The sequence below is a fragment of the Xiphophorus hellerii genome, chromosome 16 (assembly GCF_003331165.1).
Source record: "Xiphophorus hellerii strain 12219 chromosome 16, Xiphophorus_hellerii-4.1, whole genome shotgun sequence".
Taxonomy (NCBI): domain Eukaryota; kingdom Metazoa; phylum Chordata; class Actinopteri; order Cyprinodontiformes; family Poeciliidae; genus Xiphophorus; species Xiphophorus hellerii.
Window position 1 is genome coordinate 12129575 of NC_045687.1, and position 15327 is coordinate 12144901.

Consider the following 15327-nt stretch of genomic DNA (forward strand, 5'->3'; position numbering starts at 1 on the left):
CAGACCGTAATGTGACGAGAAAAAGCTGCGCAACGAGCGATGGCGGTGTCTCAACCGAGGGTGGAGAAAGACAGCGAGGATTGTTCTCTTTTGCCTTTAGTTCACGATGTTATCAAATGGTAAGAGCAAGGTTACATTGAGAATGTGCTTCCTATGTATGTAAACATTTGTACACCTTCATTCTTCACTCCGTCTGAAAGAAATGGTTTCGTGGCGTTACAGAGCATACTGATGACCTGTTAGCTAAAGCTAACATGGCTACCTCTCAGCTGGAAATGTAACGTAGCAAGTGTCATTGAGCCACAGATTCGATTTTGGACCTGTGTAAGGCAATAAAGCTCGTTTAGATTTGCATATGTCTGGCTAATTTTGGAACACTTGTTTATTTGTCATCATCGCATATACAAACAAAGTGACTGTGGGAAGCGCGACTTGTAAGGTGCAATATTAATTTTAGTACTGCGCTGGAAAACAAACTTGTGGAATGCTGCGGAGATATTAAGATTTACGATGTACAATCAAATGCTTAACTGTGTTAATGGTTTGATGCTTTGTACCTACTGCAAACACATCTGATGAATCATCTCAACAAGTCAAAAAAATGTATTATTTGTCACTACAGCTGCTCTTTTGGCTCGTAAGCACATCTGTTGCACAGCAATTCAGTTTTCTGTCAACTTTGTCAGAACATTTTAAAGACTCAAAAATACCCGGTACCTGATGTATTAAATAGCAAACATCACGTAACATATTACTGCTATTTAGAACACGATCCATTTAACAACCTGTTTAGTGCCATCAAAATAAGTTTGATGATATATATTCAGTTTCTTATTTAAAAATCACAGTGTTACTAATGGTTCCAGGGTTATTGTAGATGATGAATTTACAAAACATGTGGGTGAAACTGGCAAGACTGTAATTTTATTCAGATCAATATTCAATGCCCAAAGACTTGTTCCACTGGTTGACCAATCAGATGTCTTTTTCCATCAAGCTTATAAAATGAATTTAAACAGTCAATAAATGTCACTTTGACACATTTATATATTGATTAAACAATTACCGTAGCTTTTAATTTCACTTCTATTTGTTGGAGTGTAACTTTGTTTGCCCATAAATACATTTTTTGTTTTGCCAGCAGTTAAAAAATAAGAAAAAATACAACTTCCTTCAGTGTATTAAAGATTTAGACAACCCTCTTATTTTGTGGTAATGCATTTGATGTTGTTTTAAGTGTTTCAGGAATTTAACAAGTCTTAGGCATCCATGCCATTTCAACATCATTTTCATTTGTAAGCCCAATGTAGTTTGGGTTTTAACCGGACTACGTTGGACAGATGTTTAGATGTTACTCTTATTGGAAGCTCTCAGGTTAAAAATGCAACAGATTGATATTTAGGTTTTGTTTTATTTTACTTTTGTCTTTGTCTTTTCAAGCATGGACAAGGATAAGGATGGCCAGGATGTTCATCAAGAGCTGATGAAGCTGAAAACAAAGATTCAGAAAGCTAGGGAGCAAATCTCCAACATGCCCGGGATAGACAGCAGTCCACAGGAGCAGCAGCAGCAGCTGGCCACTCTGAGAGAGCAGGTGCGCACCAAGAACCAACTGCTTCAGAAATACAAAAGCCTATGCATGTTCGATGTCCCCAAAGCATCATAACACTAGTTAGGTTGGACTGGACTTCACAAACTGGAGGGAAAAGTAAATTGAAACTCATGCTGGTCAAGGACATGGCATACACGGGATTTTTTTTCCTACAATGCACGACAATTTTGAGGATCATTAGTTATTTTATTATTTTTGGATGTGTTTGATTCTGTAGATTTTGTTTGGATTTTCCAATCTTGTTTTTTTTGTATTAAAACAATTTTGAAAACCTTATCTAGACGTTGTTATTAACATAATCTACTACCACTTATGAGTTGCTGTGTTTATTGTAAACAAATCCACTGTTAGCACAAAATTAAAGTGCTTAGATGTTAAGGAAGGCAGTGAACTTGTTTATAAAGAAATGTAAATTCTGTCTTTAACATATTGTAATCTTAATACTGAAGATTTCTTTTTATTAAAAAAATGGAAAGAATGGGATGAAATAGTACATAATATAGTGTGTTATGCATGAAATTAATCACAAGAGAAACAAGAGGCTAAAAAAGTATCAAGTGTTTTATTTTCTCTTTGTCCAAAAAATGTCGACAAGGACATGATAAATACATATGAATTTATTTTTGTTCATTCTGCAAAACATTCAAAGTGCCATTCTACGTGAGAACGATAGCAAAATGTAAACATTTCTTCCCTTCAATGCTGCTCTTGGAGAGACAACGCAGTCACATTTACAGCATTTCCAGAGCATTTACTGCACCGCGTCTCGACCTCTATTTGGATCAAGCAGTCTACAGGTTTTTTTTGTTGTTTTTTTTTCTATTTGGTCTCGTGTTTTCTGCAGCCCGGATGATTTTTATTTATTTATTTGGCCGCAAGAGTTTTGAGCAGTCTATTTGGTAAAGACGTCAGCAAATAACGCAGCCTTTCTCTTTGGCCTGGCTGCCACCTATTGTTTTCTCTTTGATGTACATTAAGTCACTGTGCACACTTGGTCTGCGCGCAAACGGTGCCACTATCCCGTATGCGTTCCCATCCTTGCACTTCTTATTCCTGAATGACTTTCTGTGCAAAACGTCGCAGTACTGCAAGGAAACCTTGCAGTGTCGGTCAGGGCTCATCTCGTTGGGCAACTTGGCCATGGTAAAGAGCGTCTGAAACATCTGGTCGACGTTGGTGTTCTTTTTTGCAGAGATCTCAAAGTACGCACAGTGCTCGTCCCCCCCTACCAGCTTCTCGATTTCTTCGTCCTGCACTTCTCTGTAAAAGTCCCGGTCGCACTTGTTGCCGCAGATAACAAGAGGGACGTCCACTTTTTCCTTAGTTTTGTTGCGGAGGCAGGACTTGGTTTCGTGTATTTGGCGCTTTAGACGCTGCACCTCTTGGAACGAGTCTCTGTTGTCCAGACTGAACACCAGGATAAAAACATCACCTGTAAAAACAAAAAACACAAAGGAACATGTTTTAATATCAAGAAGAGTTCACAAAATCAGATCTAAACCACCGAATAGAGTAATTTGGATTTTTGATTTAACTCTAAACTCACCAGTGAGAATCGAAAGTCTCCTCATTGCAGGGAACGGGTGGTTTCCAGATGTATCCAGGATGTCCAGCTGGTAAACGTCCCCTCTGATGCTGTAGAACTTTCTATGGAAGTCTTCAATAGTCGGTGTGTACTGGTCATCAAACCTCTCGTTGAGAAACCTGGAGATAATGGCCGTCTTCCCAACTTTAGTGGAGCCAAGAATCACCATCCTGTGGCAATTCTTGGCAGGAATGTCGAAGTCATTCTCGGATGAAGACATTTTCTTAATCATAGCTGCAGCAAGTTGCACCCCGTCTTCAGCGGTGCCTTGTCAGTGTGGGGATAGTTTTAATCCAAGCAGTGATGGGAAAGGTCTGAATGCGCTCTGTCTGAAGCTGAGACGGGCTGCTGGCTGAGAATTTATAGGAGAAGATCGCCGCGCCTCCATTGCGTCATGCGTCACCCTAGCACCGTAGGAGCAAGAGCGGAGAGCGGCAATCAACTTTAGTGATTTAGTGTTTAGTAAGGCTGCGGTTCTGCGTCAGTTCTGTCCATATCAAAAGAGAAACTGATCAGATACAAACTTATGTTTTCATATACATGTCACCGAGTTCGAAAATCATCGAAAATTTGGTTTATTTCAGCATTTGTTAAAAAATATTTAATTTGAATGGATTGGGTTGGGTTGGATTGACTGTACTGACTGCATTTCTGTGTATAAATTGAATGTTGCCTTGAGACGACATTTTCTGTGAATTGTTTCTATATATATAAACTTTGTTAAAAATGTATAATAATGAAGAATCTTTAACTCACATCCTGAATCACATGTTTTAAGCATTTGTTTCTGTCGGATTTGATATTTGTGGCATAAAGCTATGACACGAAGATTCAGTGTTCTAGAAAATTGGAATACTAAATAAACTGAATTATTAAAAAAGATAAATGTTGAGGCTTAAACAATCACAGAGAAAACTGCAGACTTACAGTCCAGAAAGTAGTCACTAAAACCCTGCCCTAGTAATATAAGAAAAGTATTGATTCTAATAAAGAGTCTAGTTGTTAAGAGAAAGTGGTATTCAGATATAATGAAAAATTGAGTGGAAGAAAAAACTGTGGTGACCAAACCTTGACAAACAGCATGGATAAAGGTAGACCTGAGAGGATTATGCAGCAAAACCCATTGAGCAGTTATAGTGGAAACTTTAAGATCAATTAAAGACAGGAATATATAATTAATTATCTCTATTCATCTGAATAATAGTGTGAAATATTTTTTAAATGTTTTTTTATGCTGAGAAAAAAAAGTTTTTCTTGTGAATGTATCTAAATATGTGCCCTTTATCTCCATGTAAAATCAAAACAATAAAGAACAAATGTGATTAAATACATGAAGTAAGTCAGTACAGATTCTGATGGCATCCCCCTTTGATGGGTGACCATGCATGAGCAAAAACAAAAACACATATTACCCTTTTGAGGAAAAACTGGTACAGCATACAAACCACATATGTTTAAGCATTTCTTTTAGGAGCCATAAAACTAGCCCAGTTATTCATCACATCCCAGTAGTTGGCTCTTTCATCACTGTTACTGTTTTACAAAATGTCAGAATGCAAACACAGTGGCAGCAAACGTCATAGTGGCTCGAAGGGCGGAAAAAAAATCTAAGGAGAAGTCCAGCTGGTTTTAACTACTGCCTGCAAGCCATTCAATCCAATCTGTATCGACTTTCTCATATGGCCTATTAATTAAGGTAGCCCAAGATAGAGCCTGCCACTTGTGACTCAGCCTCTGCTCATCCACTTTTCCACTTTAAGCACTCATCACCTTTAACCTATCCTCTCACCTGTGAATCAGTGTGAAGAAGAGAGAGATTTCTGATAAAAGGGACAGCCTTGAAAATGATTTAGGTGTCGAGTGTGCTGGCACATGTGATACACCTTGTGGAACTCAGTTCTTCTCTTTCAAAGTCTGATTTTTGACCACTTAATTAACGTGCTCAGCTTCTATATATTGGGGAGAACAACATTTTAGAAAAAGTGCATCACAAAAGTATTCACACCCCACACACAATGTTGCGGGGTGCGTCATTGTTTTATTGTATCGAAGCAATACATTGCACCAAAGAAACATGCCAGACAAGTCACAGATAACACTGTTTGAATGTAGAAGGTAGAAGAATCTTTTGACAGCATAACTAGTGGAAAACTAACTGTGCATCACTCAGAACAAAGCAAACAAACAAACAAAAAAACATGTTAGTGACAGTATCAAACAATGGGGATACTTTTGTTCATAGTTGAGAGAAGGGCTGAAGCTGAATGCATCAGCAAGAACACCTATCATAGGCAACAACATTTTATCATATCACATGCAATTCCAATAAAATGCAGTGAAGCTTGAGACTGAATGTGAAAATGTCGCAGGCATTTGAATACTATTGAAATGTTCTGTAATAACAACCAAGAAAGAACCTCAGACAACAACACTCACTGGCTATTCTGAGGCTGCTGATGTTGAACCATATAATGTTTTTGAGACTACTGTCAACATGTTTTTAATTTAACTGAAGGTGCCCTGTGTTGCTGGGAATTCTCAGTGTAATTTGTAGGCCAACCTACTGCTTCCCGTGTTTTCATTGGGTTTACAAACCTGCGTCATTGTTTTATTGTATCAAAGCAGTACAGCCAATGTCAGCCACGTTCAAGACGTTGACATTGTTCATCGTAAACATTCTGCACCACAGTTTCATGTCGCCTTCTCTGCTTCAAGTATCCTGTAACTGCTCCAGAAAAAGCAAAAACATCTTTATTCTTGATACTTAAGTTGAGGACAAGCTTAGCCATATGTCTCTGTGTTTATCTAATTATATTTTGTGAAACCTCATACCTGCCAACACTGGTGACCTTTTTTAGCCTTCTGTGGGGCAACAGGTTGAAATGAGATACGCATACACCTAAGCCAGGGTTGTTCAAAGCCTCAGTGATGGATTTGTGCATGTGAGGTGGAGTGAACCTGTGCTACATCCCTGACTATTGGTTGAAAATTTAAGCCAGTGTGTTCCCAGAGTTGCATAAAACATATCACGTTCAGAAGGACACCATTGTCATGGTACTGCTTTTATAAACATATTACATGGAAACAGAAATGTGCATTTCACTTGACTAGTATCAACACTTTAAATTTGCTTAGCATTAACCTACATAAAGAGTGATAGAATGATTTTTTATTGTTTATTAAAATTTGGATCTCATCGGCAAAAAATTACATGCCTCACACTGTACTGATGCTGTGATACTTTATATAGAAACAGACTTCAGTATACGTACTGTGTCCTCATGCTTAGTCTCTTAAAACGTGTTTTTGTGCCTAAGCTAATCTCCAGTCTTGTTTTTTCTAGATAGATGGACTTCTTGCACACTCACCATCCTGGCAACATGGTCCAGAAGAGCAAACACACCGGTGGCAGCCTGCTCACGCCATGAACAATTATACACATTATACTAATTTTCTTCTCAGCAATGTTTGCCTTCACCGATTAGCAACGAGGACAGGAAAGCTCTGAAAGGCAAAAAATTTGGAGTTCTTGTGTGAGGACAAAACGCTTCACAGCTGAAGAAACATGTTTTTTGTTGTTGTTGTTGTTTTGGTCAAGCTTTCACAGCCTCTCATCAATCTTAGGTTGTGATGTATTGGGAAAGAACTCATATCAGCATGCTTTTAAGACCTTGCGAGGAAATGAAAATTATTTTTATTTTTCCATTTTACAGAGAAAATAAGGATTTAGTACCTCATTTCCACCGTGTGGTATAGCACTAGCCGGTGCAGTTTGGTACGCTATCGTATGGTCTGGCATATTCAGGAGAGGACTTCCAACACCAACTGGACTCTCACTGGGCAGACAGGTTTGATCTGGACATGTCTGCAAACCCAAAAGTTAACCTTTCAGTAGTTTTAGGAGTGGCAACTATTACATGGTAGTCTTCTACACTCTATTAAGAGATACCTACAGTGTCGGCAATGCCATTGTTGTCATGACAGACACTAGAACTCCTGGACCCAAGTAGCTAGTGACAGAAGTTAAAGTCTTTAGCAGAAACAAACTTCTTTAAAAAGATGTAGAGGAGTATTTATTACACCTGGGTCTACAAAAGTATGATTTGTAACTACATATAAACCACAGCAACCACATCTGGTTAAAAATCAAAGTAATAGGCTTAAGGTAAGTTATCTGACCAGCAACATTGGTCATGCGTTTGTATTATGGCAACAAAGAAAAGAACATTCTGGGAAATAAAATCATGTTCCACAATGTAAGTCTAAATTATCAGTTTTAAATCAGCAGAGTCAGAGGAAAGGAGTTGAATACAGAAAGATAGGGGCTGCCTGTGTTCAGTGAGATTCTGGAGAAAACAGACAAGGCCACCTCATGCTGCATATGTTTTGAATGGTGTGTTTACATGGCGTGTGCTCTCAGTCCATTGCGTGTCAGTCAGGGCCACGCTGCAGAGAATCCGATGAATGAAGCATGATCCTTTGATTTCCAGGACAAAAGCCTAAAAACGTCACGGCCAATCAGCTTAGAGACTGTAGTTAGGCTTTAGCTTGCTGAACACCTGTGTGTTTTGGTGGTCTGATAATCTGTCAGCTGTGTTTTTATCAGCAACATGAGCAGTGATTTTACGCATGGTGTGTAAGGTTGTAAATATATGAAGGTAAACATCTTCATGAGCCTTTTATGTATCAGTTTATGGCCAGAGGTGGGTAGTAGCTAATTACATTTAATTAGTTACATTTACTTGAGTAACTTTAAAAAAGAATGATATAAATTAATATAAATATAAATTAATATAAATTATATATATATATATATACTGTATATACAGTATATGCATTTATCATTGATTAATATGTCGATTAATATTGAAAAAAAATCTGTTTTAAAAGCAGATGGTTATCAGCTCCTTTGTAATCAAATAACCTTGTTTTTTGATATTTTTTTACTCATATTTGAGTAATTTCATGGACAGCTGCTTTTTACTTTACTTGAACAAAAATATGTTTTATTACTGCTATTCTAACTACAGTACATTTGGGTATTCTTTGCACCTCTGCTCGGGGCTGAATATTATAGAAGGAAACATAATATGTTTGAATCCTCACTTTTCCAGTTCATTTCATTATAACCTCTTGGGGTCAGAAATGATTTGTGAATACTTGTCGACCTCACTTGCACTGAACAAACAGCAGTTCACAGGGTTCGCCTCAGTTGACCTTTTTGACTAAGAACTTCTTTTTGCCAGGTGGTTATTTTCATAATGGATTTACAAGCAATCTGTGCAGATTCATCTCATTATCCTGGCTCCGAGTCTTTGCTGGAAAGATTTCAGTCAGATCAATATTCATGTTCCCTTCTTGAAAACGGTCAGACAAAATGTATTTTATTTGGAAACATGGATATTTTTGTCATTAGTCTACTTGTATATATCAGATGGCGTTTTGATATCTATAGATTTTGTTTAGGTTCCTTTGAGACGGCTAGTTTGGCATTAAGCCTGCAGCAAAAAAAAAAGGCATAGTGTTTGGTGCAAACCAGTGCAGTAAGTGCATTATTTATTTATTTATTTATTTTTGCAGTTTTTTGAAAATGGTAGAGTGCATAGATATTCACTAAGCACACAATCTGTAAATGGAGGCATGTATTACTGAATGCCAGTAGAGGTGCAATCTGCTTCTTGTACAATAAAGCAAAATCAAAAGATGAAGAGAAAGCAACACTGGTTAAGTAGGTTAAGTTTGCATAAGACATTGTGCTGAAATGCTTTGGCAAAAATAGTGACAAGTGGACTGTAAAATTCTATTTAATGAAAACACAGCAGAAAGTGAGTCCATATACAAAGAGACTCAGTAAAAGTGCTTTCGGAAAATTGGCTTTATGTGATTTAATTTATTTCCCTTAAGCATTAATCTGACTTGTGCAAGTGGGAACAGTCACCTCCAGCTCTGTGTACTTCATTGAGCACCGCCGTCAGGAAATATGGCGACAACTGAGTGATCTTATAAATGCTTAACTGTAGACGTCAAAAAACCTCTGCCCTTTGGAGCTCTGTTTATGTAATGCTAATGGTCAACAAATGGGAAAAGAAAGAAGCAAAAAAGGGGAAAAATACTTTTATTTGGTTCTCACAGGTATAAATGTGAGAACCACATTTATACCTGTACTTCTCACAGTGACTTTTACTAACAGAAATTCATCCAGTGAATTACATAAAACCCTTATAAATTAGCATAAGTAACAAATATTATAACCCTCCCAAAAATATTTATCGAACATGTTTCCCATCTCGGAAATATGAAAAACAGTATCAAGACCCAACTGCTTTACATAAAAAAGACAACCAGGAAAAAAGAAGTCTCGCACAAACATTTGAAACTGAATTACCAGAGAAAAAAAAGAAAACAGTGCATGAAATAAAAAAAATAAAAAAATATATATATACAGTATATACACGTGTTTTTGTGATAAGCTTTGATGCACTTCAATTTCATTTTGAGTCAGAAGAGCATTCAGCTGTTTGAAGCAAAGAATAAATCAACTTGTTGACAAATTTCCTCTCAATTTAGGTATATAGATATGTATTTATGTCAAATCTGTTCAAATTAACATTAAATTTAGTTTGTCATTGAAATAGATTTTTATGATTCGTGTGTCATGAAATGCAAAGCGTGGTTGCTGTTGACAACAGCATCTACGTTACATCCAAAGCGATTCCTCTCTTACACCAAATTAGCTGTTTATGGGTCACCAAATGTTGTGCGTCAGGGTAACATCATGGTTTATCACATGCACCTTGCTGTGATTAATCCTGATGAAAGCCCACTCATGGTTTACCATATCCTACATAATTTTGTATGATAATTTCAGTTGTCACTAAAAGTTAAATACATATTTTTCCATAGTGAAATTGTTTGTGACCTAAAAAAAAGTTGGCATGGTTGTGCTGCCTTTTGTAAGTTAAGCTGGACCAGCAAGGTTGAAAACCGCACTAGAACGCCCCCTGGTGGATATTTTGTTATGTTTTGGTGACGCTAAAAAAGAATATAGATCCAAGATGGTGGAACGTAACACCGAACAGTTCATGGATTAAGCTGATTATTATCCTTATACGTTGTGTTTCAGACAAGATTTGTTCGTAAGTATTGGTTAATTGTGAAAGCAATAATTGTCTCTTTGTTTTATGTAACTGTGGTGTAAATAATTGTACGCTGGAGTCATTTAGGAAAATGTTGTTGTTTTTTTTAGCTAGCAGCAAGAATGGCTAATTTGCAATGTTCGTTGGCTAATACTCAGTCTTGTATGTTTCAGTTCACGATGGCCAAAGTGATGGCAGTGGTCAGAGGGCACTCTTCAATAAACAAGTAGAAAAGAAAGAAGTTTGGTTATTGGAGCGTCGTTGTCTGGCTGTCTAGCTGCTGAAAACTTGAAATCTCAGGGCGAGGACAGCACAATGGTATTTATGCATGTTTTTACATTATGCCATGTTGTAGATACAAATCTGATGCATTTAAATTGGAAAACAAATTCAAAATCATGGTGCACAATTTTAAATTATTTTACAGATAAAAATCTGAAACTTTTGATGTTGAGTTCAGTTCATATGAGCCAATTCCTTTTAGGATCACAATTTTTCTCAGTTACAACTGCAACTCTTTGCGGGTATTTATGGAGACTATCTTCTTTAAAGAGTTCAGTCTTAGCAAGACTGGGCAGAGAGAGTTTCTGTGAGCATCAATATTCAAGTTGTCTCTCCACCATAAAGACCAAATATGTAAACTGTATGACATAAAGTTGACTTGATAAAGTTGAACTGATTCCCCTCATGAGTTGTGGGTCTTTGCAGCTTTTCTGGAGTTACTATGGACTTGCTACAGTATATGTAAGCTATGATTGCCTTGATAAACCCAATTTTCACAGGATGGATTAAACAATACTCTGTGAGATGTTCAAAGCTTGGCATATTCAATCATCTCCAAAACCACTCAAATCCGTCCGTCCGTCCGTCCGCCCGCCCGCCTGCCCATCCGTCCGTCCGTATCTCCAATGATGATTAGGTGAGAGGCAGGGCACACCCTGAAAGGTTGCCAATCCATTTAATTTACTTGCATTTAAAGAAAAAGAAATCTAAGACTAAATTAATATTAATCTTAAAATTTTCATACTCCATCAATAGAAAAATATCCCCCTAAATGATATGACTCACATAGCACAAGGAGTATTTCATAACACAAGACGAATATCACACCCCGTCTGTACTGGCCCATCCTCTCTGTTTTTGTTTACCTTGATGCTGTGTAACTGGTGCCTATTCTAACCCAGTTTGATGCTGATTTAGCAAACCGCTCAGGTAATTACTACACAGCAGCATACTCAGATATCCCTGCTGTTCAGCTAATAAGAAATATATGAATACTGCATTCAAATAATTACATAGGACGCATGCACAAGCATAGTCACTAGACTGGTGATCTTCATGCTGGAAACATAACTGAGTCTTGGAATTGTCAGCTGATATCCACAAAGTGTGTGTCCCTGTCTGTCTCTGTGATTTCTCAAGTGTGTAAACAGAAAAGCATCACAAGGATATCAAAGTACATGTGGCTATGATAAGAGAGGCAGTTAATGTTAATGCAGCTATCTGTTTCAGTAATGATTCATGATTTGTTTGAAAGATCCTGCAATTTCTTATTTACATATTGACTTGTTTTTAAAAGCTTTTTGATTAAGAAACGTACCAGAAAATATCATAGATGTTTCCAGAGGGTGTTGTTTAAATTGTACCCAAGGAGATACAATATCGAAGATTAAAAACAAAATAAATAAAAAAAATCTCTACATTTCATTTATGAGTGGAGCAGATGTAAACTATTAGCCACATGGTTAAACTGAAAACAAAGCTTTTGACCTTTTCAATAAATGAAAATGAACTGTGACTAACAGTTTCACCCTCCTGTGACAAAATCATTTTCAAATGACGTATTACATGAAAGCCAAAAGCTTTCCTCCTTAATGTCCTTCAGGAGGGCTTCAAGTGGATGACAGCTAATTACATTTTGATAGACAAATCAGCATACCAAAATATTAATGCACATAAAATATTTTATTTCTTTAAAACATGAGTTTTAAATATTTTACTCTACTATTATTAAAGCTTTTAGTGCTTAAGACTTATATTTTACTTGGACTTTGGTTACAGCAGTTTCACCCTGCTGTGAAACTGCTGTAACAGTTTCACAGTGCCTTAAAGTCTGTATAATGTACAACAGCTTCCCCAGCAAAATAGCACATATGACACATGTATGATGGCTGTATTGGGGAACCATCTGTCCACCTTCTGTTTGTCACAAAAACAAACAATTATCTTCCTATGATTAGTTTTTTTGTGTGTGTTGTTTTTTTCCTCTCTTGGTTTAAAACATTTGCAAATTGAGCTTTGGGAAGTACTAAAACTGGGTTTAATCTATGATTCCAGTAATAGAGGAACTGTGGTAACTGTTAACTCCGAGTTAAACCATTCACAATTAAGAGTGGTCATAGTCCAGTCCTTATGAAAAGGAGCAATAATTATATTGTGTTGGTTTTTCAAAGTTGCTTTATTATGTCTTGTAGTATGTGTTCAGTGGACTGTAGGGGCTATGCTTTACTTTGGTGGGCGTCACTCTCCCTTGACATCTCAGAGGCTAGCTCACCTGGTGGTCTGGTAATGTGGTTTCCATTCCTTAGTGCTGGGCGGTCTTGCTGCCAACATTCAGATGAGAATTCTTTGTAATACTTCTACTTTCCTTTTTCATGAATATCAACATCCCATATCCTGTTTTAGCATAATTTTAATGGCTGTTTTTAGCTTAGAAAACTGACAATGAAATCAAAATGGTGGTTCTATAAAGATGCCAATGTTTTTTTTTTTATTAGACACTTATCAAAAATTACAAGTTGTCTATTTTCAAAAGATTATGTAACATTTACAGCTTTAACTTTATCATTATTGTGGACTGAGATCAAAATGGATCTCTGGATTGTAAAGGTTGCATACCTGTGCTTTGACAGAAAACATTTTACACAAATAACAGCAGATGAATTCAGAATGTTAAAACCAAAAGAGGAAAAAGACCACAGGCTGCGTGATAAAAATAGCAGGTCTGTCCTTCTCTTGGCATCTATTTATCTTAGCGTGCTGATAGATGCAAGGACAATGCAGGGAGCAATTACTAAACACATGCAGATATAATTTGTGTTTCAGGACAAGAATGGATACCATTAGAGAAGGTTAATTTGAGAGGAGGGCTAAAATTACCCCCTTTTCCATTTTGGAATTACTAAAATAGAATATCCTCTCATGCTCTTGCTGCTAAAAATAAAACAGCAGTAATGTTTGTAGGTTTTTAGCCCACAAAGGAACACAAGGTCATGTTCTACTATCTGTGTGTCATTTCCTAATTGGAACTCCTGGGCCCTGAGCAGCCATTACTAATGACAGGCGCACACAGAGTGCACAGGTAAAGACAGACTTTGTCAATACCAGCTGCCCATTAGCCTGCCCACTGTACTGAGCTAATTACAGCTAACTGGTCAGGACTGCTTTGAGTGCCCGAGTGGCAATATGGCTCCAGGGTGGTTAGTGATGTACAGACAAATGTTCTGTAATGCGAGACTTGACAAAGAGGTGAGAGCCTATGCCCATATAGAGATGATTTACAAAACATATCTGTATATGAACTCATACACACAACACCTGACCCTTATTGCACTCTTCTACCCGAGCTCCCACCTGAACCCAGGAACCTAAGACCTTGTTTTCACTCTGCGTCATGCAGCTGCTGGGTTTAGTCCACCTTTCATATCTTAATTTACCCAGCCATGTTGATGGAGTGCGATAGTGATCATCATCCCTGTAGAGCAACTCTGTGCATCCACCGTAGCTCTGACTGTGACCTCAGGGAACCTGACTACTTAAGCCCTGCCAAGCACAAACAGTACTGGAGTGTTTCTGCCCACATTGTGTATTTATTTGTTCGTGTCCAAAGAAGATTTAATCACTTTTCCTCCAATATGAGTTAATAACATGTTATAAGCGATGTTCTAATGCAGCAGAAGTATTTTGTTTAGCTTTTAAAATTATACATGGGCAGAAAAAGTTGAGTTATTAGTTCCCTAACTTCATAGCACTACCACAATCTTGCATATACTTTGTGTGGTATATACTGTATATATATATATATATATATATATATATATATATATATATATATATATATATATATATACAGTACAGACCAAAAGTTTGGACACACCTTTTAATTAAATGAGTTTCCTTTATTTTCATGACTATTGACATTGTAGATTCACACTGAAGGCATCAAAACTATGAATAACACATGTGGAAATATGCACTAAACAAAAAAGTGTAAAACAACTGAAAATACCCCTTATATTCTAGTTTCTTCAAAGTAGCAACCTTTTGCTGTGATTACTGCTTTGCACACACTCTGCATTTTCTTGATGAGCTTCAAGAGGTAGTCACCTGAAATGGTTTTCACTTCATAGGTGTGCCCTGTCAGGTTAATAAGTGGGATTTCTTGCCTTATAAATAGTCATGAAAATAAAGAAAACCCATTGAATTAGAAGGTGTGTCCAAACTTTTGGTCTGTACTGTATATATATATATATATATATATATAAGAAACACTTGTTCCCACATTTATGTCTACATTTCTTTTGGGGATTCTCTTAACATATTCTGCATATGCATAGACTAAAGGTGTCACATTTTTTTTGCAAAATACTTCCAATTAAAGCTGAAACCACACTACAGGAATTTTTGCCCAATTTCACCAGCAATTCCTTGTGAGGGAAAGTCTGTGTCAGTCTGCATGAGTTGTTGTCACTCGACATGGTGGGTCAGCACAAAAATCTGTTCGTGTGAAACGGGGTGAAGACTGGAGTCTGTCTGTGTGAGGGGAGTAGACCCTCCCCACTGCAGTCACAGTCAAACATAAATGTTTACATTTTTTAGGGTGCTTCTGGACACAGTTGGGTTGTGTATACTGATCACAGACCCTTCTGGAAATTGGGTTACCGACAGCCGGTGGAAAAAGAGAGGCTGAGACACGGCAACAGCTGACTTATAAA

At 37.2% G+C, this 15327-nt stretch overlaps 2 protein-coding genes across 2 annotated transcripts; one reads left to right on the forward strand and one right to left on the reverse strand.

The window, feature by feature from the left end:
* On the forward strand, positions 1 to 1990 carry med9 (mediator complex subunit 9). Its single transcript, XM_032588663.1, has 2 exons — positions 1 to 119; positions 1441 to 1990. The coding sequence occupies exons 1-2, from the start codon at positions 40 to 42 to the stop codon at positions 1664 to 1666; spliced, it is 306 nt and encodes a 101-aa protein (XP_032444554.1). The 5' UTR covers positions 1 to 39; the 3' UTR covers positions 1667 to 1990.
* Positions 1991 to 2382: 392 nt separating this feature from the next.
* LOC116736279 (dexamethasone-induced Ras-related protein 1-like) lies at positions 2383 to 4499 on the reverse strand. The gene is given in 2 exon segments (XM_032588662.1): positions 2383 to 3044; positions 3159 to 4499. Coding segments are annotated over 2 exon segments (951 nt in total). The 5' UTR covers positions 3586 to 4499; the 3' UTR covers positions 2383 to 2520.
* Between the last annotated feature and the right edge of the window lie 10828 nt (positions 4500 to 15327).